A 23,666-nucleotide genomic window follows, 5' to 3' on the forward strand; every position below is an offset into this window, starting at 1 on the left:
AATTTAATTATTGTTCAGTAAATGTCAGTGATTATTATAGTATCATAATGGGGAGTTGGCTATCCATCTGAAAAAAGTTTTTGTATTCCTACTTCATATCCTTCATAAGAATACATTTCAAGTGGATCAAAGATCTGAACTTTTTTTTTTTAAGCTATGGAAGTCTTAGAAAAAACACAGAATGCCTATAATCTTTGGATAGAATTCTTAAATAAGATGGAGAATGTAAAAGCCATAAAAGAAAAGATTGGTAAGTGTGACTATATTAAAATTACAGATTCTGTGCAAGGCAGCCCCCCCAAATTAAGACAAGTGGCTGACCAAAAGATCTTCCAATATATATAACAAGGGTATGAAGAAGTGAGTAGTCATGCAGTGCTGAGAAGAGTGCAGATAGATATAACCGTTTTAGACAGAAGTTTGGCAAGAGACATTAAAATAAAAATTACAGATACCCAAGGAGCCCAATTCTATTTTTGGGTTATTTATAGCTTTATACAGGTGATTTTCTTTAATATACATGGTTAGTGTGACGTAAGTGCATAAGTACAATATAAATGTGTAAAGAAACATTCACACATGGGAACAAGGAAGCATCTAGAAGCGTCTTATTTCACCACTGTTTATAATAGAGAAAAATTGAGAAGAATGTAAATTCCCATCAAAAGAATCTTAACTATGTTACATCTCTACAGTTAACCCTTGAACAATGCAAGGGTTGGGGGACTGATGCCCTACACAGTTGAAAATCTGAGGATAACTTTTGACTCCCCAAAAACTTACTAATAACCTACTCATGATTGGAAGCCATAGTGGTAGCATAAACAATTAATGCATATTTTGCATGTTATATGTATTATACACTGTATTCTTATAATAACATAAGCTAGAGAAAAGGTTAAGAAAATCATAAGGAAGAGCAAATATTTCTAATATTTCTAATACTGTATAAAAAAAAAAAATCCATGTATAAGTGGACCCATGCAGTTCAAATCGATATTGTTCAAGGGTCAGCTATACTGTGGAATGTCATGAGCATTTGAAAAGAAGTAGATTTAAAAATGGGCAAAAGACTTGAATAGACGGTTCTCTGAAGAAGACATACAGATGGCCAACAAGCACATAAAAAGATGCTTACTATCACTAATCATTAGGGAAATGCAAATCAGAATCACAATGAGATACCACTGCATACCTATTCAGATGGCTACTATTAAGAATAAATAAATAATGAGTATTGACAAGGATATGGAGAAATTGGAACTGTTGTGCACTGTTGGAAATGTAAAATGGTACAGTCACTAGAGAAGACAGTATGGCGATTCCTGGAAGAATTAAAAATAGAATTACCATATGATCTGGCAATTCCATTCCTGAGTATATACAAAAGAATCGACTCAGGATCTTAAAGAGATATTTGCACATCTATGTTCACAGCAGCACTATTCACAGTAGCCAAGAGGTGGAAGCAATCCAAGTGTCCATCAATAGATGAACGAATAACCAAAATTGGTATATACAAACAATGGAATACTATGCAGCCTTAAGAAGGAAGGAAATTCTGACACATGCTCCAACACAGATGACCCTTGAGTAAGTGAAATAAGACCAGAAGATAAATACTATGATTCCACTTACGAAGTACCTACAATAACTGAATTAATAGAGAAAAGGTAGAAAGGTGGTTCCCAGGGGCTGGAGGGAGTGGGGAATGGGGAGTTTAATGAGGATGGAGCTTCAGTTTTCCAAGACAAAAAGATTTGTGGAGATTGGTTGCACAACACTGTAAATGTACTTAATGATATTGAACTATATACACTTAAAAATGGCTAAAATGGTAAATTTTATGTATATTTTACCACAATTAATAATAATCAGAGCTATGTTACTTACTTGACCTAATGTTAAAAAGAAGCAACTCGTAGAACAATTAGGTATGGTGTGATACCTGTTTTACTTTTTTTTAAACCACAAAATTATACAACTGTTTATATGGTAATATACATATATGGGTAGTAAAAGGTCTGAAAATAATTCTTTTCCTACCCTCCCTTCTCTGCTAACAGTATTCCTCTTAGAGAAAACCATTGTTATAGGACTGGATTGTGGCTCACTCCTACCCCAGCACATAATATGGATGTTTCATCTTCCTGGTTAGACCAATCAGAATATTCTTATTCCCTTTGCCATTGCGATTATTTCAAACCTGGGAGATCAAACTCAAGCCAAATAGTCTTAACTAGAGCTTTTACTGGAGAGTTGTTCTCTTTTTCTGTGGGACTGCTGTTAGGTAATGTATGCTTTGAAACTGAGTGATCATATCTGCCAATACCTTGGAAAAGCCAACCTGGTTTTTACTTAGATTGCATAGTCAAACTTAATCCTAACTAATGTAAGATATATGTCTTCTCAACCAACAGAGAGAAGAAATGAAAAGGGGAACTCAATCATTAAAAAAAAACTCAAAAAAACAAAACAGGTTTTGTCAAAACCCAATGAACTGCATCACTGGAGATTTGCATATTTTGCTATCTGTAAATCGAAAAAGGAAAAAGAAAAAAAATGCAGAAGAGGGGAGGGAAGAAGAAATAATGGTAAATAGAAAACATAAAGTAAGATGGTAGAGAAAGGTTCAAATGCACAGTAGTCATGATGAATGTGACTAAATAAGTTTTCTTATTAAAAGACAAGTGCACAGGGGTGCCTGGGTGGCTCAGTCGGTTAAGCGTCTGCCTTCGGCCCAGGTCATGATCCAGGAGTCCTGGGATCATGTCCCACATCAGGGTCCCTGCTCAGCGGGGAGTCTGCTTCTCCCTCTGCCTCTGCCTCTTCCCCCGCTCGTGTGTTCTCTCTCTCTCCCTCTCTCAAATAAATAAATAAAATCTTAAAAAAAAAAGACAACTGCACAGGTTGGATATTTTTTAAATCTTATGACTGTGTGATATTACAAAACACGCCTAAAACAAAATGACACAGAACAGTTGGACATGATAGGAAAATACACTTACTGCACAACCCAGTAATTCTACTCCTAGGAAATCTGTCCAAGAGAAATGAAAACAATATTCACACAAAGACTTGTACACCAGTGTTTATATTATCTTTATTCATAAAAGATAAAAACTGGAAACAACCCAAGTATCTATGGACAAGTAAATGGATAAATTGTGGTGCATTCACACAATTGAATACTATTTAGCAATAAAAGAAAAGAACTGATACAGCAACATAGATGAATCTTAAAATCAAGTTGAGCAAAAGAGGCCAGACACAAAAAAATACATACTATACGATTCCATTTATATGAGACTCTAGAAAAGACTAATCTATAGTGATGGTAAATCATTAATTACCTGAGGTGGGGATGGCAGGTTGGCTGTACAGATACAAAGGAATTTGGGGGGGTTATGGAAATGTTCTGTATTTCTATTGTTGTGATGGTTACTTGGATATATTGATTTGTCAAAATGCATTGACATGTACACAAAATGAGTGCATTTTGTTGTGCATAGCTTATACTTAGGTAAATTAAAAGATGGGAAAAGATAACAAAAAATATGCTGTTTGAATATGCAATATGGAAAATATAGAGGGTTTTTTAGTGGCACAAGGTCAATTTTATGAACAGTCCATGTACACTTGGAAAGGAGGTACAATCCCTATTATCAGGATATTATCAGGGTAAAAGTTTTGATATTTATCCATAAGATCTACTTGATTGTTTAAGTCTTCTGTATCTTCTTATTTTGACTCTTTGATCTGTCTCAAGCTGAGAGGAATGCATTAGTTTCCTAATATTAGTATGTTTTGTTTATTTCCCCTTGTACTTCTTAAAGTTTCCACTTGATGAAAGTTGCTACTGTGTTATTTTGTGCGTGGGTTCTCATAACTGATATATTTCTTGTGAATTGTAGCCTTTAGCATTATATTGTATCCATTTTGTCTCATTTAATGCATTTGGGCCTGAATTCTATTTTTTCTGATACTAAGAACAGGATCTCTGCTTTCTCTTTCTTTTTTGTAATGCATTTGCCTTATATACCTTTGGCTATCCTTTTATTTTTAGCCTTTTTTGTGAATTCCTTATCCCGAAACCGAGGTGACCTTGTGTGGCTTATCTTGTAGACAGAATTGCTGAAAACCAGTCATTTCTATGTGCTCTTTTTTCTTTCTTTTTCTGAGTGAGAGTGTTCACTGTGGTTGTCCTGTTCCTGTTCCAGCAATTGTGTATTTGGTATATGAGGGCAGATAATTTGCCCTCTTGGTGCATAGGTCTTTAGATCAAAAAAAGCCACACCTCCTGATAATGATACTACTAAATACAGTACATAATGATATACTACATATACATATGCTTTACCTAGATATCCTGGACTTTGAGCATGATGTCATGACTGGACAAGATTTTGAGGATGTCTCTGTGGGGAAGGGGGGTTGGCCTCTGGTAAGGAAAGTGAGAAAGTGAGCTCAATATTTGGTAACTAAAAGGGTGGAGTGTAGCAGTTGATTTGTGCTGTTCAGCAAATATTTCCAACTCTCTGTTCTATGGACCCAGGGTAGGACTGCTCTTCCCCACCAGCTTTGAAGTTAGGTGTGGCAATGTGAGTGAAGATGACATACTCATTTCTAGGCAGACACTTTAAAAGTCATTGTGTGATTAGCTTTGCCCCCTTTGTTTTTTCTTGACAGTCATGAAAACAAAGATGGAAACTTGCTTTGCCTGGATCCCAGCCTAATGATGGGAATATTGGAGTGAATGATAAATAAGCATTTGTTATTTTAAGCTATGAGATTTGGTTGGCTTTTTGTTTGTTTTTATTACTGTAGCATAACTTAGCCTGTATCAACTGATAAAGCACATGTTAAAAAGTCTGGGTTAGAATAATTAGACAAGAAAAAGAAATAAAAGGCATCCAAATAGGAAATGAAGTAGTAAAATTCTCTCTGTTCACAGATGATGTGATCTTATATGTAGAAAGCCCTAAAGAAACCATTTTTTAAAAGTTTTTATTGTAATTCCAGTTAACATACGGTGTAATATTAGTTTCAGGTGTACCAAAGAAACCACTTGTAAACATGTTAGAACTAATTAATATTTCAGCAAAGTTTCAGGACATAATATCAACATGGAAAAATTCGTTGCACCTCAGTATACTAACAATGATCAATTCAAAAACAGACATTAAGAAAACAATCCCAGTTTACTATAACATCAAAAAGGATAAAATACTTAGGAGTAAACCTAACTAAGGAGGTGAAAGACTTGTACACTGAAAATTACAAAATGTTACTAAAAGAATCAGGGAAGATACAAAGAAATAGAAAGACATCCTTTTGTTCTTGGATTGGAAGACTCAGTATCATTAAAATGTTCATATTGCCCAAGCGATCTACAGATTAAGTGCAATTTTTATCAAAATCCCAATGATATTTGTTTGCAGAAATAGTAAAAAAATGCTAAAATTCATATGGAATCCCAAGGGATCCCAAATAGCCAAAACAATCTTGAAAAAGAAGAACAAAGTTGGAGACCTCACAATTCCTGATTTCAAAACACACTACAAAGCAATAGTAATCAGGACAGTGTTGTACTGACATAAAGACAGAGATACAGGCCAATGGAACAGAATAGAAGGCCCAGAAATAAACACTTGCATATAATGCCAAATGATTTGTGACAAGGGTGCTAAGACTGCACAATGGGGAAAGGACAGTCTCGTCAACAGATGGTACTGGGGAAAACTGGATATGCACATGCAAAAGAAGGAAAAATAACTCCTACATCATAAAAAAATTAACTCAAAGTAGATTAAAGACCAAAACATAAGACCTAAAACTAAACATGGGGGGGAAACTTGAGGACATTGGATTCGGCAATGATTTCTTGGATATGACATTAAAAGCACAGGCAACAAAAGCAAAAATAGAAAAATGGAACCACATCAAATTTAAACAGTTCCTCCTTTCAAAGGAAACAATCAATGGAGTGAAAAGGCCAACTTTGGAATGGGAGAAAATATTTAGAGATCATACATCTGACAAGGGATTAAAATCTGGAATTATAAGGAATTTCTACAACTCAAGAACAAAAAACCAAATAACCCAATTTAAAAATGGGCAAAAAGACTCGAATAGACAATTATCTGGAGAAGATACACAGATAACCAATAAGCACATGAAAAGATGCTCAACATCACTAATCATAAGCAAGGTGCAAATTAAAACCATGGTGAGATACCACCTCACATCCATCAGGATGGCCACTATTCAAAAGAACAGAAAATAAGTGCTGGCAAGGATGCCGTCAATATGCGATTAATTGGAACACTTTCACTGTTGGTGGGAATGTAAAATGGTACAACCACTATGGAAAACAGTATAGTGGTTTCTCAAAAAAATCAAAAATAGAATTACCATGTGATCTGGCAATCCCACTTGTGTGTGTATATCCAATAGAATTCAAAGCAGGATCTCAAAGAGATACTTGTGCACCCATGTTCATTACAGCATTATTCACAATAAGCAAGAGGTGGAAGCAACCCAAGTATCCACTGATGGATGAATGGATAAAGAAAATGTGGTATATTTGCACAACAGACTATTATGCAGATTTTAAAAAGAGGGAAATCCTGTTACATTCTACAACATGGATAAATATCAAACATTATTCTAAGCAAAATAAGCCAGTCACAAAAGGACAAATACTGTATAATTGCACTCATCAAGTATCTAAATTAAGCTAAAGTCAGAGACAGAGAGTAGAAACATGGTTGCCAGGTGCAGAAGAGAGGGGGGTAGGGGACATTAGTGTTTAATGGATATAGAGTTTGTTGTGCAAGATGAAAAAGTTGTAGAGATCTGTTGCACAACAATGTAAATATACTTAACACTCACAAGCTGTACACCTAAAAATGATAAAGATGATAAATTTAATGTGATGTGGTTTTTAGTACAATAAAAAAATAGATGTAAGATCAAAGCAATACACAGTCTGAAATGAAAGTTTAACTATCAAAGGAAGTCCCATTCCCATTAAGAACTGCTTCTTTGTTTGATACAGGCCTGTGGACATAAGCCCTGTTGGCTTTCAGAGCTAGGTGTTTTGGGGACCCATCCCTGGTGTGGAAGCCTTAAAAGTTGAGGCACTAGATGTGTAGTCCAAACCCTTCACTCCTCAGGAAGAAGATGGGACTTGGGGGTTCCCTCCCAATTTGGTGCTATGCTGAGGATGAGCTTCATGATGACAGTATGTCTCAGCCCTTCCTACCCTTTGTGAGGTGAGTATTTCTCATTTGCCTGATGTATAGTAGTCACTCAGCTAGTTTTTGAATTTCTCTCAGAGGCAATTGCTTTGTGTGTACATTCTGTGTGTCCACGGGAGGAGGGAAGTTCAGGAGCCCATGATGTCAGCATCTTGGTCTTTCTCCAGGATAAGGAATTTTTTTAATTATAGAAAAATGAAAAGAAGTGCTCAAAAACTGATGGGGACCTATGAAAAGAAATAGGAACCAGCTTGAAAAGGCTCATGCTGGCCACATTTGAGACAGTTTAATCATCAAAATTAATAATGACAGTAATGGATTATCACATTGATTTTTTTAACTATATTTGACATACAGTGTATAAATTTAAGGTGTACAACATGTTGATACATACTGATTTTTATTTTTTTATTTTTAAAGATTTTATTTACTTATTTGTCAGAGAGAGAGAGAGCACAAGCAGGGGGGAGCGGCAGACAGAGGGAGAAGCGGGCTCCCCACTGAGCAGGGAGCCTGATGTGGGACTCGATCCCAGGACCCTGGGATCATGACCTGAGCCGAAGGCAGATGCTTAACCGACTGAGCCCCTCAGGCAGCCCCATACTGATTCTTAATAAAGAATCCATGAGTCCACAAGATACTAAGAATAAACAAATAAAATGGGATAGGAGACCTTTCATATATAGGAATATCACAACTATTAAGTGTAGAAGAAATGATAGGAATATAAAATTGTTGTTTTATAATCACCATTGTAATACTGTTTCAGGCAAGAATCATCAGTGAATGCTAGAACCATTGGTTGAAAACTGGAGGGGAACAAGATATTTCCAGAGCCTGGAAGTATCACCCTACAGATTAGTTTACCAAATGATCAAACTTGATATTACTATTAAGGTGATAAACTGGCATAATGTATGTGATGTATAGAAGGATACAATGTGATGTGAAGTATAGAAGGATACAGTACCCATGTAATATTTTTGTTCCCCAAATTAAATTTTTTTCACCTGAATCTAATTATGAAGAAACTATCTGTCAAACCCCAAATTGAGGGACATTCTTCAAAAATTGTCTTGGATTCTTTTTTTTTTTTTTTTTTAAGATTCGTTTATTTTAGAGAGAGAACCCTGAAGCCTCCCCACTGAGCGCAGAGCCCAATGCAGGGCTTGATCCCAGGACCCTGAGATCATGACCTGAATTGGCTTGGATTCTTAAAAAATGTCAATATCATGAGAGAGAGGGGAAAAAAAAAAAAGGCCGGCGAACTATTTTACATCGAAGGAGATTAACAAGGCATGACAACTAAATGCAATGTGTTATCCTTGACTGGACTCTGAATTAAAAAAAAAAAAAAATAAGAAGGGGGCACCTAGGTGGCTCAGTCATTAAGCATCTCACTCTTGATTTCAGCTCAGGTCTTGATCTCAGAGTCATGAGTTCAAGCCCTGTGTTGGGCTCCACGCATAAACAAAACAAACAGGGATGCCTGGGTGGCTCAGTCAGTTGAGTGTCCAACTCTTGATTTTGGCTCAGGTCTTGATCTCAGGGTCATGGGATCAAGCCCCACATCAGGGTCTATGCTCAGCGGGGAGTCTACTTCTCCCTCTCCCTCTGCTCCTCCCCCCACTTGCTCCCTCTCTCTCTCTCTCAAATAAATAAATAGATAAACCTTTAAACAAAAACAAAAAAACCAAGAAGCCATAAGTGATATTGTTGGGACACTTAGGGAAATTTAAATATGGACTGATTGCTAGATAATATATTTATGTTAAATAGCCTTAGCGTGAACATTATATTGTAATTACATGTAAGGATACTCTTGTTTTAGGAAATACATGCTGAAGGTTTATGTATGAAGGGTCACAGTGTCTTCAAGTAACTGATGGTTTGGGGAAAGATGGATGGATAGATACATACATACATACGTACATACATACATACATACGTACATACATACATACATAGATGAGAGAGAAAGGAGGAGGAAGAAGGAGAATGTGAGAAAACATTAACAAATGATGTGCCTAAATGAAGGGTAGAGGGGTGTTTATTTACTATTTTTACAACTTTTCTCTAGGTTTGGCATTTTTCAAAATAAAAAGTGAAAAAATAAGTGAAACACACAGTAGAGAGAAAATATAACTGACAGAGTAGTGTCAAGGGATGGAATTTAGAACATGAAGACCAGCATTAACTTGGGACGGGAGAAGAGCCACTCAAAACTGGAGGATAGGAGGCTGGGGTGGCTGCCTGTAAAGATTAGTATGTAGGAGTGTGAGCAGAAGTTGAAGGAGTTTGTGCCTATTGGTCTCTCTCTGTAAAGTTGAAAGTGAGGCCATTTATTGAGGGTCAGGGCTTGAGGTAGTGGTGAAGGATTGAAATAGCTACTGTACTGAGTGGGAGAAGTCGATGACATAAAATGATGGCAAAGTAATGGTGAAAACTATGGGACTGCAGAACCTGAATTAGTAGTAGTACTAATTGAATGCTGTGTGGTTTCTCCATAACCATTCAGCAAAAGAAAGTTCAGTAAGCTATAGGGGAAATTTACAGGTCAAGTACCACAGTAGAACAAAGAGTTGAGGGTGCATGCAAGAGAGATTGAATTGACATAACATAGGTTAAAGGATTGATAGGAAAAGAAGTAAAACCACTGAGAGGAGCAGTGAACTGGGGGTTAAGGACCAGTCAAGGGGCTGGGGCTCAAGAAGGTTGACTAACAGAAATATAAAAAATTGGGAATTGAGAGGCCTATAGAAATAAAAGATTGAGATATGTAATTAAGGTATCAGAGGTTCCAGCAAAGATAAGGGCTGATGTTGCATTACAGGTACCATTTGTGGATAAAGATTTTGAGATTGACATGATGAAAAAACTTTGAGCCTAAGTTATTCAGTGATTAATCCATCCATGTGCTGAACAGAAGCCTAGCATGAATAGCACACACATAGGTCAATTCTAAGAGGTTCCTTCAATATAAATTGCCAAATTGGTCCTTCATGATCACAAACTTGATTCTGTTAATTGAGTCAAAGTTACGGGCAAATTACCCACAAATATCCAATGTACAGATTGGCCAAGAGATCATGAGGTGGGCTGTTAGGAAAGTTCTGTCCTAAGGAAGTAGATCCTCTCTTTGGGGAATTTAGATCCAAAGACATGAAGAGTTGAATAGTCATAGACAGAATAGAAGCCATACATAAAAGCAGCGGTCCATCTAACACCAGAGTACCACAATGTTGGAGTCCCGGGGTAGGAATCGATCAAGAACCTCCTAACGCTGAGGGAGTAACAGCTACATCTACTTTGGGTCCTAAGCACCACTGAGATCCTGAAACACATTCCAATCTCTGTAAGATCCACATATGCAGCCCTTCTTGTAGTGCCTAGTAGAGTTTCTGAGTTTCCATGGGGCCCAACTGTGTGTCTGAGATTCCTGTTTCCATATGTATCCTTAGGCTATATATCCAGATTTAAGTTATAGCTCTTTCAGTGCAAACAATAAGGAAATGCATCTTGAATAACAGGAATTTCAAAAGTAGTGTAGCTCTACACACAGTACAATCAGCTGAAGTTCTACATCCCTCAAGTCTTAACTTGTCATCAAACCCCCCAGTTGGCTGTAAACAGCAATTGGAGCAACAAGCTCCTTGTTCACATCCATTGGAAAGAAAGAGGGCTTCTTTCCCAATCATGTAATAAAAATCCTTGTCTTCAGTATGATTGTATCAACTTTGGGTGGATGCCAACCCTTGGGTGGCCAAAGAAAGATCATGTGCTGATTCGGTTACTACAGAATCTCCCAATAAATGGCAAGAGGGAAGATAAAATCATGATTCATGGAGCTGGAGATGGTCAGCTTTTTCTGAGTGACATGGGATATATATGGGGAGATGTGAACACATGAGCAAAATTGGAATTTTATTAAGGAAGAAGGAAGAAAATGGATGTTCTGGAGGCAAACAATAGTATTCACTACACCTCATTCTCAAACACTTGAGTTTGAGGTAGAATTACACAAGTTGAAACTATGTTTTAGAGCATAGAACAAGTGTCAACAGTTTTTTCTAATTTTTCCTCAACCCACTTTAATATTTCTCCATTCTCCTTTAATTTTCCCAAATTAAAGTATGTAATACTTTATGCATTTAAGGGTATCAATTTATGTTATATATTTAAATATGCCTTTGAATTATAAAATATTGTATGATATAAATATTGCATATAGAGAGTATATTTAAGATATAAAGAATATTAGTAGGGGGCCTGGGTAGCTCAGTCGGTTAAGCGTCTGCCTTCAGCTTAGGTCATGATCCCAGGGTCCTGGGATCGAGCCCTGGGGTCAGGCTCCTTTTTCAGCAGGGAGTCTGCTTATCCCTCCCTCGGCCCCTCACCCCCACTTCTGTTCGTGCATGCGCGCTGTCTCTCACAAATAAATAAAATCTTTTAAAAAAAGAATGTTACTAAAAGAAACACCCTTGCACCCTATCCCAATTTAAGAAAAAGGATGTTACCCATAACTTTGAAACTTTCTATGTAATCCTCCCTAATTACATTCCCTTCCCTCAACTCCACCTCACCTCTGAGGTAAACACGGTCCTGGATTTTGTATTTTTGTCCTCTTGATTTTCATTATAGTTTTACCCATCATTTGAATACCTTGACTATATGTTTGTAAGGTGTATGTTTTTGAGCTGCCTATAAACGAAATCATATATAGTATTTCTTAATGTGGTAACACAAAATTTACCATTTTAACCATTTTTAAGTGTACAGTATGGTGGCATGAAGTGCATTCCCATTGTTTTGCAACCATCACCATCATCCAACTCCAGAATTTTTTTCATTTTCCCAAACTAAAACTCTGTCCCCATTAAACAACAACTCCCTATTCCTCTCTTCCCCCAGCCCCTATCAATCATGATTCTATTTTTTGTCTCCATGAATTTTAGTACTCTAGGTACCTTATTTAAGTAGAACCATACAGTATATGTTCTTTTCTGACTGGCTTATTTCACTTAGCATAATGTTCAAGATTCATCTATGTTGCAGTGTATCAGAATTTCCTTCTTTTAAGACTGAATAATATTCCACTCTATGTATAAACCACATTTGTTTATCCATTCATCTGTCAATGGACACTTGGGTTGTTTCTACCTTTTGGCTGTTATGAATAATAATGCTTCTATGAACATGGGTCTACAAATATCTCTTCAAATCTCTGCTTTCAGTTCTTTTGGGCACATTCCTAGTATATATAGTTTTTTTGTTGTTATGTTTCTGAGATTCATCCATGGTAATAGGTGGAGCTGTTGTTCATTCACTTTAATTGCTGCATGATATTTCATTGTGCGAATATTAAACATTTTGTTTATCCATTCTCCTCTAGATGGTCATTTGAGTTTCCAACTTTTGCTGTTACCAACAGGGCTGCATTCTTTTACATGCCTCCTTGTACATATGTATAAAAGTATCTCTAGTCCCCGATATATACTTAGAAGTGAAATTGTGTCATAAGGCATTATATATCTTCAGTGATAATAGATATTGTCAAATTACTCTTTATGTACACATTTGTACTCGCATCAACAGCACATGAGAGTTTCCGTTGCTCCACAGCCTCATTAGAACTTGGTATTGTCAAGTTCAGTACTTGAATACAGATACTGCCAGTTGTCCCCGGTATTTTCTCTTTCATCTTCCCTTAATAATATATCTCATGAGTTTCATCTGTGTTGCCCCAGGTGGAAACTTTATTTCCAAGCCGTCCTGAGGCTAGGCAAGGCGAACCAACTAAGTTGTAGCCAACAGGATGTAACTGAAAGTGATATGTATCTCTTCTGGGTCCTTACCTTAAAAGGCATGCTCTTTAAAAGGTATGCTTCCCTAACCCATCTACTTGCCTACTGGCTAGGTGCACATTCGATGGCAGGAGCCAGAGTAGCCACTTTGAACCCAGAAATGGAAGCTTTATATTGAAGATGGCAACTTTGGGCTGCTTACCTCTGAACTGTCCTTTGAGTGAAAAATGAACTTTTGTTTAAGCCACTATACTTTAGTGTCTCATTGTTATAGCAGCTTAGACTGCATCCTAATTAATACATTAATTATTCAGTTTTAAAGTCATTCCCAATTTTACCCTTGCTCAGAGGGCTTGTGTTTGTTCTCCCTCAAGATCTTTCTGGTGATGTTCTTTTTGCATTTGATCTATACTGCTAAACTCCTTTTTATGCTCCTGTCCTTACGCATATTTGCCTGACAACAGTGGCCCAGGGTAGTGGATGCTTGTTGTTGCTTATCCACATCCACTCCTCCTTCCTAACAGCATCCAGACTTTTTTGTTTTGGTTTGATTTTGGAGTGTTACATTTTCCCCAAACTGTATGCAGGATTTGGATCAGAGTACCCAGCCCTTTCGCTATAGAAGATGAGGGGAACATTGGAGGCTCTTTCTTCTAGAGCCTTCCTCTTACCAGTGCATATATCTGCAAAGGCACTGAGTGGCTAAAGGTTAAAAAAAAAAAAAAAAAAGTTGAACTTTGTTTCTTATAGCATCCAGAGCTTTGATGATAGAATAGCTCCTGCCTTGGCTTTTTCCTACTCCTAGATCTAATTAAATGACCTTCTTGTCTATTGCATGACTCCCACAGTATCTTTTCAATAACATTTTTTAAGTTTCAGCTGTTGCTATGGATAACATCCAAAGAACTGTAATGGATACAACCACCCTCAAGTTCCAGGCTCTCCTAAACTGTGATCCATCGGGAATGGTTGGAAGGCCTTGCTACATGTTAATTGGGATTACATATGAACACCTATGGGTTTCTTTAGGATAAAGTGAGAACATGATTCTGTAATAGGGAGGGGAAGAAACACTAACATTGCCAAGGTTATGTGTGACCAGGTTACTCTTAAGTCTAGACATTATCCATCCAAAATCCTGGTGAGTTGCCTGCCTAAGGATGCATAGGTCCAATAGTAGACAATCTGCCTCTAGATCCCGTTGTTTAGAGCAATAGAAGCTGCAAGAGCTAGCAGAGATTTTTATTCCTCAAAATGGCATGTAAGCCATCAGCCAATCAGAATATGGCCTCAAACCACTAACCATTCAAATGCCACCCCCTCCTCCCGGCCCTCCCCAAGTCCCCGTAGCAACAGCAAGGATGAAACATAACAAGAAAGAAGTACAGCTGGGTTATAAAGCTAGACCAGAGAAGACTCATGCAAGTTGACTTTGACAGCACTGACAAGAGCTAACCCGCTCTGGAGTCTCCCACACAAAACCTTCTGTGTGATTTGTGCTTCAATTCATCCCTTAGTTCATTTTGAATAGGAGCACTTTATTTTTGTTGTTGCTTTTTTCATCCTAGATTAGTAAAATTCATCTCTAATAACTTGGCCCAGGGTTGGTCATATAGTGTGAAATCAGTGTCACTAAAATGTCTTGAGGAGAGCTTCTTTTCAAGAACTTTCTGGTATGGATAGGGGTTCTGTATCATAAAAGATGGCTGTGATTTTTTGAAAAGTGTGCAGGCTAGAAGGGTTGAGTAGCCAACTATATATTAGTTCCCTAAGAGTAAGAATCTAGAGGATAGGATTTCCTATAGCATCTAAAACAATTCCCAATTGGATCTTTATCTTTATCTAAACAATGAGGGGAATGTGGAAGGGCCTGTTTAAACAAAGGTGCTGTCTCCCAAGTAGGTGCTGAAAGACCCGTGGTTGTTGAGGGATGGAATAGAGGACAGGACAGCTAGAACCTACCAATGCCAGGTGGGAAAGGAAAAGGCAAAGAGAAACCTTTTACTTCCCTCCGTCTAATCTCATCTTTCTCTGTCTTCTACTACTATCACTTTCCTCCTTCCCACTTTTTTTTTTAACTTTTAAAAAAATCATGAAGTGAGCCATACAAAGAGGAAAGCACAAAGGATAAATGTACAGTTCAATAAGTTTTAACAAAGCAAATATTTGTGGAATTACTATTTATTTGGTTCAAGAAATAGAACATTGTTAGCATTTCAGAAACCCTACTTGTACCCCCTTCCAGCCACTACCTTTTCCCTCTCCCCAAAGGCAACCACCAGTCTCACTTTTAACATTATCATTTCATTTTGCCTATTTTCGAACTACATGTAAAGCCAATTGTACAGTAAATATTCTTTCGAACTTCTATCTTCCAAAAGTTTCTTGGAGATACATTTATTTAATTATACGAACAGGAAAGTACATAAATCATAAGTGGTAGAGCTGGATGAATATTTCACAAACAAAACATACCTATGTGGGCGCCTGGGTGGCTCAGTTGTTAAGCGTCTGCCTTCGGCTCAGGTAATGATCCCAGGGTCCTGGGATCGAGTCCCGCATCGGGCTTCCTGCTCGGCGGGGAGTCTGCTTCTCCCTCTCCCTCTGCCTCTGCTTGTGTGCTCTCTCTCGCCTCTGTCAAATAAATAAATAAAATCTTTAAAAAAACACAAAAAACAAACAAAAAACATACCTATGTAACCAGCACCCAGATCAAGAAACAACATTACCAGCAGCTGCCTTTTATGCCCCCTTTCAATCACTACCTCTTCACCCCAAGGGTAACTACTATCCTGAATTCTAACGTTGCATATCAATTATGTCTGTTTTTCAACTTATATATGTGAAAACATACAGTACATATTCTTTTTTGCCTAGCTTCTTTTGTTCAACATTATGTTTGTGAGATTCACCTGAGTTGTTGCATGTGGTTATAGTTTGTTCATTTTCATTGTTCTGTATTCCCTTGTACAAATGTACCACAATTTCATTATACATTCTAGTGTAGGTGGACATTTGGGTTGCTTTCCAGTTTTCAGCCATTACAAGTAGTGCTGCTATGAACATTCTTGTACATATCTTCTGTATAACATATGCATGCACTTCTCTTCATTATATGCCTAGAAGTGGGATTCCTGGGTCATAGGCTATGGGTCTGTTCAGCTTTAGTAGATACTGCCAAATAGTGTTTCAGAATGGTCGCCCTAATTTACACTTTCACCATCAGTGTATGAGAATTCCATTTGTTCCACTCTTTAGCTTGCAGCTGCATAACTCCAATCTCGGCTTTCAGCATCACATGGGCATTCTCTCTGTGTGTCTGTGTCTTCACATGGCCATCTTTTTATAAGGACACTAATCATATTAGATTGACCCTATTACAATATGATCTTATCTTAACTAATTAGATCTGCAACAACCTTATTTCTAGAGAAAGTCACATTCTGAGGTACTGGGGATTAGGACTTAAACATTTGGGGGAGGGGGGTGAGGCACAATTCAATCCATAACAGATGTGATGGTAGTGAACATCTGTTGTTGATCCCAGTGGGAAAACTTTCAACTTTTCACAATTAAGTGTGATGTTTGCTGTATTTTTAAAAAATAAATACTCTGCAAGATTAGGATGTTCCCTTTTATTTCTGGTTTGCTAAGATTTTTAAAAAATCATGAATGGTCGTTGAAATTTATCATGTTCTTTTTCTTCATCTAATGACATGATCATCTCATAGTCTCCTTTAGGCTATTACTATAGTAAATTACATGTATTTTTAATATTTTCAAAAGAATTTCAATAGAAAATATTAAAATTGCAAGTAAGTGGGATTTATGAGTTGGACAATGTCCTGTTTCTTCTCTTTTTCTTTTCCTTTTCTCTTTTAGGGAAAAGAAGGGGCACAAGGGCAGGCAGGCATCTGACCTGGCCCTAATGTTCTGTTTCTTGACCAGGGTGCTAGTTACACAGGGTGATTGGTTTGTGAAAATTCACTAACCTGTACATTTATGATGTTTAATTTTATGTATATATGTTATACTTCAATAAAAAACTAAGAGAAATGCAGCTAAATTCCTATTTGAGAATGCAAACTCTTCTGAAAGATACTTAGATGCCCCACTTTCCACTCACATCTACCTCCTAAGAGAGGTGAAGATCTGGGTTGCTAAGACGGAAGGAAGGTCAGATCTTTAAGTGGTGCACAACTGACACACTGACACACTTAATATTCTCAGAGTTAGTTTTTTTTTTTTCTTTCCAGAATTCAGTGTGTATCAGCCTTGTTTTTCAGTGATTCACTCAAGCCAAAGTTGAGTATTATGTTGACAGATTGGATTACTTTCTAGGTCACCCTCTCCAAACAATCTTTTAATCTGGTTTTTGCTATCTTTGCTTTAGCTGAGATTCTCCAACATGAATTTTTATGCATTTAGTTATTCTAAAGAATTCCATCTCTCACCTTTTACAATAACTGCAGATGTTACCTTTCATATACCTGCAGGAATTGGTGTAGTCTTACATTCTGTCTTCAAAATGTTTCTATTCTTCAGAGATTTGTTCCCAATTGGATTTTTGTTAGAATTGAATTAAATCTATTCATTTAATTTGAGAAGAACTGACATCTCTACAATTTTTCCCTTTTCATTCAGGATCATGGTAAGCCTCTCCATTATTTCAAGTCTAATTTATTCCCCTCGGATATGATTCTGTATGGTTCTGTAGTTTCCTTCATATGAATTATACATATTTCTTATTAGAGTTATTCCTACTTGTTTCATGGCTTTTTTGTTGTTGTTGAGATTGTTGCTATTGTGAATGGAACCTTTTTTTTTTTTTCCATTCAAAAATGAACCCGTGGAGCGATAGGATCTCTACCACCCCTTTCAGCTGTGAGACTCTATGGTTCCTCGGTTCTATGAGAACATTCTACTCGCACGTCCATTATCCAAACTTGAAGGAAGATGGCAACCGAGAGTCACCAAGCAAAGGGTCGCTCTATCTCGCCTTTGTTCTCCTCTCGGTGGCTACTGCGCAGGCGTAGTCGCTCCAGTGCCGTCCCCGCCTTCCCGGTCGCGGGCCCAGCTCGGTAGCGCCGGCGCAGTGGCGCGCTCCGTTTACACGCTCCGGGGCCTGTAGGCGCCGCGAGTTCCGGCTGTCGCCGTCGCCGCCGCAGCTCCTGGAGGTCGGTTGCGACGAGTAACGGCGCCGGGACGAGCCCTGCGCCGCCTTCAACGATATGTACCCGAACTGGGGCCGGTATGGCGGGAGCAGCCACTATCCGCCGCCGCCGGTCCCGCCGCCGCCACCGCCGGTGGCGCTTCCTGAGGCCTCGCCGGGGCCCGGGTACTCGAGCTCGACGACTCCCGCGGCCCCCTCCTCCTCGGGCTTCATGAGCTTCCGCGAGCAGCACCTGGCGCAGCTCCAGCAGCTGCAGCAGATGCACCAGAAGCAAATGCAGTGCGTGCTCCAGCCCCATCACCTTCCTCCACCCCCCCTGCCGCCCCCGCCGGTGATGCCGGGGGGCGGCTACGGGGACTGGCAGCCACCGCCGCCACCGATGCCCCCGCCACCTGGGCCGGCCCTCAGCTATCAGAAGCAGCAGCAGTACAAACACCAGATGCTCCACCACCAACGAGATGGGTCTCCTGGTTTGGTTCCCATGGAGCTGGATTCCCCCCCTGAATCTCCCCCTGTACCGCCGGGGTCCTATATGCCCCCGTCTCAGTCTTACATGCCCCCACCTCAGCCGCCACCCTCGTACTACCCGCCGGCCTCGTCTCAGCCCTACCTGCCTCCCGCTCAGCCGTCCCCTTCTCAGTCCCCACCTTCCCAATCCTATCTGGCGCCCACCCCTTCTTATTCTTCCTCTTCCTCCTCCTCGCAATCCTATTTGAGCCATTCCCAGTCCTACTTGCCCCCTTCTCAGGCATCTCCTTCCCGCCCCTCCCAGGGCCATTCTAAATCCCAGCTACTAGCTCCACCACCACCGTCCGCCCCTTCTGGGAATAAGACAACTGTCCAGCAAGAGCCTTTGGAGAGTGGGGCCAAGAACAAGAGTGCTGAACAGCAAGCTGCCCCAGAGCCAGATCCCTCAACAATGACTCCACAGGTAAGAACGCATCAGCCTGAGCCGCATCTTTCACCTAGAGGGCCCTAAGTGAGCAGGCCTCAGGGCTTTAACCCGTGCTTAGGCTAATTCCAACACAATGAGTAGCTAATTTACACTCCAAAGGATTCCTTAAGAGTCAGAAGTCTGACATCGCAGCTTTTCAAGTAGCTAAATGTGGATTATTAAAAGAACAGTGTTTGAAGATGTTTCTGAACGCCACAGAGTAGTGGGGTGGCTGAAGAGTTACTAATCAGATATATTCTTTGGTTCCCTTTGACCGACCTCCTAGATTTTGTTGCTTTTGCAAAGCGCTTTTTTTTTTTTTAAATTGTATTTTAAACTCAAATTTCCATTTGAGAGGCAGCATAAAAAAGAAGTTTCCCAAACGGCTGATACTTGAAATATATACAAACCTTATGACCAGTTAGCTTCTTTAAAAAGTTATTTAGGGGCCACTGATAGCTGTCAGCTTCGTGAATTCCCTAAGTGTTAGCAAATGAGGAATGGAAATCTTGTTCTTATCAGGAGCATCCTAATTATGCATATAGATACGTATGCGGTAGATAGGAAGTCTTTTCACCTTTGACCCTTTTGGGAGTCTCTTGGTTATTTTAAGGAGTGGACCCATACCTCCTTTTCTCACATCACTTAAAGTTTTAAGACATAACCAGTTTGCTGCATTGCATTGTTACCATTCACTCCAGAGTAACTGCCTTGGAATTTGGCCAAGGTGAAAAGAAGTTAGTGGTATGTCTTCCTTCATGAGAGAGCCATTCCTCTAAACTTCTGTTTTAAGTGATGCTTCCTACAGAGCAAAGATGGATAGGATAGCAGTAACAAATGAATTCCTCCCTTAAGAAAAAAGATAGAACTAAAGTGGAATAAATAACTTGTTAAGATTTCTTAAAATAGACACTTTTAGCAATTACTAATCTACCTTAGATTCCCTAATGAAAAGAGAGTTTTAGTCTACAAGCTCAGATTTACATATAAAAGATTTCCAAAAGATAGGGATGTGGTACTCTAATGGTTTGTCATTAGAAATTAAGAACACAAGCAAGTTGTTTTAAGTAAGTAAGATGTTGTGCTTGGCACATCATCAGGAGAAAACACTTGTGATGCTGGAGTACAATAGGAGAATAAGGGATTCTGTTGGCTTACACCACCAGGTTATTTCCCCCAGATGCCTCTATTATAGAGATGAAATTTCTGTCCCCATTCCCAACCCATTCTGAAATTCCCAGTGCTTTTGTTGTCAAACACTCTCGGAGTTAGTCCAAGCCAAAGTATAACATCCATATCCTCCTCTCTACTAGACTTTTTCTGGCCTTTTGAGAGACAAATGAATTGTTTTTGGAGGGAGGGGAGAAGGAATCAGACCCGTCTTTAATACAAATATATGAACACTGGTTCGCTGGTTTTGCTTTTCTGCCTTTGCACCCTTGTCTGTATTGAACTTCTTTCAGTACTTTGAGTATTCATTGCCTCCAATTCTTTGGTGAGAGCCAGAAAAAAAGAGTGGAAGGTGAGGCTTGAGAAGTGTGGGGGCCAGACCAAAAGGGCCTTGTAAGGTTGTTTAGGCTTTCTTACTTCTGTCTAGAATTCATCCCAACTCTCTCAACCCTCTCTCCCTGCCTTATAGTTGTATTGTTTTCAAGGTACATCTGAAATATCAGGGTCTCTGTGAAGCCATCCCTGAGCTCACCTATCTGGTTGGTTCTGTTTTTCAGATTTTAAGTCCCTTGCAGACAGGGACCATCTCATTCATCTTTTTATCCTCTGTAGCACCTAGGACAGTGCCTTGCAAATTGTAGGCTCTCCACAGAGATTTGTTGAATAAGCTACAAGAGTGGTCATGTTCTAGACTTAGGGTACTTTGGCTTATTAGATCACACAGGTTTTCTTCATACCAGTGCCGATCTCTGACAATGAACCCTTCTGCAAATTTATTATTCTTTGGTTCATATTTTATTTTTGGAATATGTCATTACAAATTTTTATGGCAAAAGATTATAAACACACACAAAAGTAGAGAAAATGGTATGGCTTCTACTTTAAACCCATCATTCAGATTCAACAACTGTCAAGATTTTATCATGTTTACTTCACCTATGCCTTTTTTTTTATTGCTTCTGAAATATTTTAAAGCAAATCTTAGATCTCATGTCATTTCATCTCTACAATTTTAGTCATCTTTTTTAAAAAATGGACCTTTTCTTAGGTGAATACATTATAACACCTACAAAAAGTAACAACAGTTTCTTTGTATCATCTAATACCTGACCCATTCAGAATTCCCCTATTGTCTCATCATACTAATTGGAATTAAAAATAATTCCTTGATAGCATCCATATTAAAATTCCCCAGTGGACTCAGTCATGTTTTAATGGTTTATTCAGATCAGGATCCAATATAGACATTGTGAAGCAGGATCATTCTTTGTTGTGGAAGACAGTCCTGTGCATTGTAGGATGTTTAGCAGCATCTCTGACCAGTAACTACTAGATTTTGGTAGCAGCCTCCAATGGGAAACAAAAATGTTTCCAGACATTGCCAAATATCCCTTGGGGGTTAAAATCACCCTCAGTTGAGAACTCCTCATACAGATTAGTCTCTCCTATTCTCTTTTTCTACCCCATGCCATTGAACTTGAGAAATCTATTTCCGTTGTTCTGTAGAATGTCCCACATTCTGGATTTGTTTGCTTTCTCTTGGTTTCTTATCATTTGACCTGTTCTACTCTCTTTCACATTTCTGGTAAACTCTGAAAGCTTAGATTTAAGTTCACCTCTCTTTTGGCAAGTGTACTTCATAACCAGGGTGGTGCTATGTATTTCATTTGCATCCCATCAGGAGACATAACAATGCCTCAATGCCTGGTTGTCCCACTGTTAGTGGAGCCAGAATTGATCAGGGGTTTACAGTCTGGTCCCTCCATTGTAAAGCTTTCCATCAATTTTGCCTCATCTGGTGATTCATCCACTGATAGTCTTTGCCTAAGTAAATTAGTTCTTCATTGAAGGTTATTACATGGTGATTTTTTCCTGCCATTTCTTTTACTATATGGAATTCTGTAAAGAAAAACTTTCATGAACTAGGATTATTTAATTGGAAATACAGTTGGTATAGGAAAGATAGGATAAGTGCTTAATATTCTTCCATTTAATTTCTAGTTTTCAGAATAAAACATTGGTAATATAATGGAATGTGTCTTTTTGAAGAATTAACTTTTCTGTGTGTTTAAAGGACTGGCTAGGTAAAGTGCATACTAGCCTTTTTTTCATAAATTGTGACTTTATTTATCCTTTTATTCTCAAATCCAAGGTAAAGCTGTTACCTTGGATTAGAATTTTTAGTCATTTATTTAATATTCAAGTAGTTATTGAGTAGCAACTATGTGCCAAGTGCCGCGCTTAGTTTAGTACCAGAGATGAAATGGTGAAGAAAATAAGACATGGCACTTGCTCTCATTGACTTGTCTCAATGGGAAGAACAAGACATTTAATAAGTAAGAGGAGTACAGGGTGCTGTGGGATTATAAAATACACAATATGACTAGATTGTTCCATGAGCAATGGGAAAAGGTGAGGGATTTTTTTTGTTTGTTTGTTTTCTGGTTTTAAACTCACCATTGTATTTACAGTGCCTTGCTCAGGGGTCTAGCATGTAGTAGGTGAAGGACAAATATTTTTTAAGTGATTGGATATAGCTGAGAGCTGTAACCTAATTGAAGAAGCCTCCCTTTGTAAGTGATATTAAGTGAAACCTGAAGAATGAGTAGGAATTAACCAGATAGCATTCAAAGTAAGGCTTACTGAAAGCTCAAGGTGAGAATGGTAGACACAAACCAGATCAGGGAGGGCCAATGAGGACTTTCGGGCAGGAGGAAGCCATCAAATGATTTTATATAGTCGAATGTGACAAATTGGCATTTTTGAAAACTCATTGTGTTTGCTGTCTGGAGAGTGGAATTGAGAAGAGCAAGGGTGATATGGAGAGAATACTTAATAGAATAATCCAGGCAAGAGATAATAGTAATAGTGGCTTGGACTTGGATGGATGGTGATAGTGGAGATGGAGAGAAGTGGAAAGACTGGAGAAATATTTGTGCACTAGAATTTAATTGGAGATTGAGTAGTAGTGGAGAGGGAGGTGTCAAGGATGATTCCTGAGTTTCTGGAGTAGACTTGCCAGGTAGGGGGTGGTCCCATTTACTAATAAAAAAGGAAAACTTGGAAGAGGAGGAAGAACAGGTTTGGGAACAATGTGAAAGGATGAGTTTAGTTTTAGACCTACTGAGTTTGAGATCCTTGAGCCACATGATTCCAAATGGAGATGTTCAAATGGAAGTTAGATATAGGTCTGGAGTCTAGAAGTGAGATCTCGGGGACATGACAGACTTGTGAGTCATCAGCATAAAAATGGTATTTGGGGCACAGAAATAGATGAGGTCTCCTGAGAAGTGTGTGTAGAGTAAGGGTAGAGTTTAAAGGAC

General features: G+C 38.6%; 1 protein-coding gene across 3 annotated transcripts in view; it reads left to right on the forward strand.

The window, feature by feature from the left end:
- The first annotated feature begins 18,108 nt into the window (after positions 1-18,108).
- Positions 18,109-23,666, forward strand: part of YLPM1 (YLP motif containing 1) — a 73,315-nt gene continuing 67,757 nt past the window's right edge. For 2 of the 3 annotated variants that reach the window (XR_004924260.2, XM_078053963.1), the window contains exon 1: positions 18,109-19,170. Coding sequence is in view for 2 of the 3 variants with exons in the window: in XM_078053963.1 (XP_077910089.1) it covers positions 18,298-19,170 (873 nt within the window). In the remaining variant the exon portion in view is untranslated. The remainder of the gene's footprint in view (positions 19,171-23,666) is intronic. The other variant, XM_036114443.2, reaches the window with a different exon arrangement.

The sequence above is a fragment of the Halichoerus grypus genome, chromosome 8 (assembly GCF_964656455.1).
Source record: "Halichoerus grypus chromosome 8, mHalGry1.hap1.1, whole genome shotgun sequence".
NCBI classification, from domain to species: Eukaryota; Metazoa; Chordata; class Mammalia; order Carnivora; family Phocidae; genus Halichoerus; species Halichoerus grypus.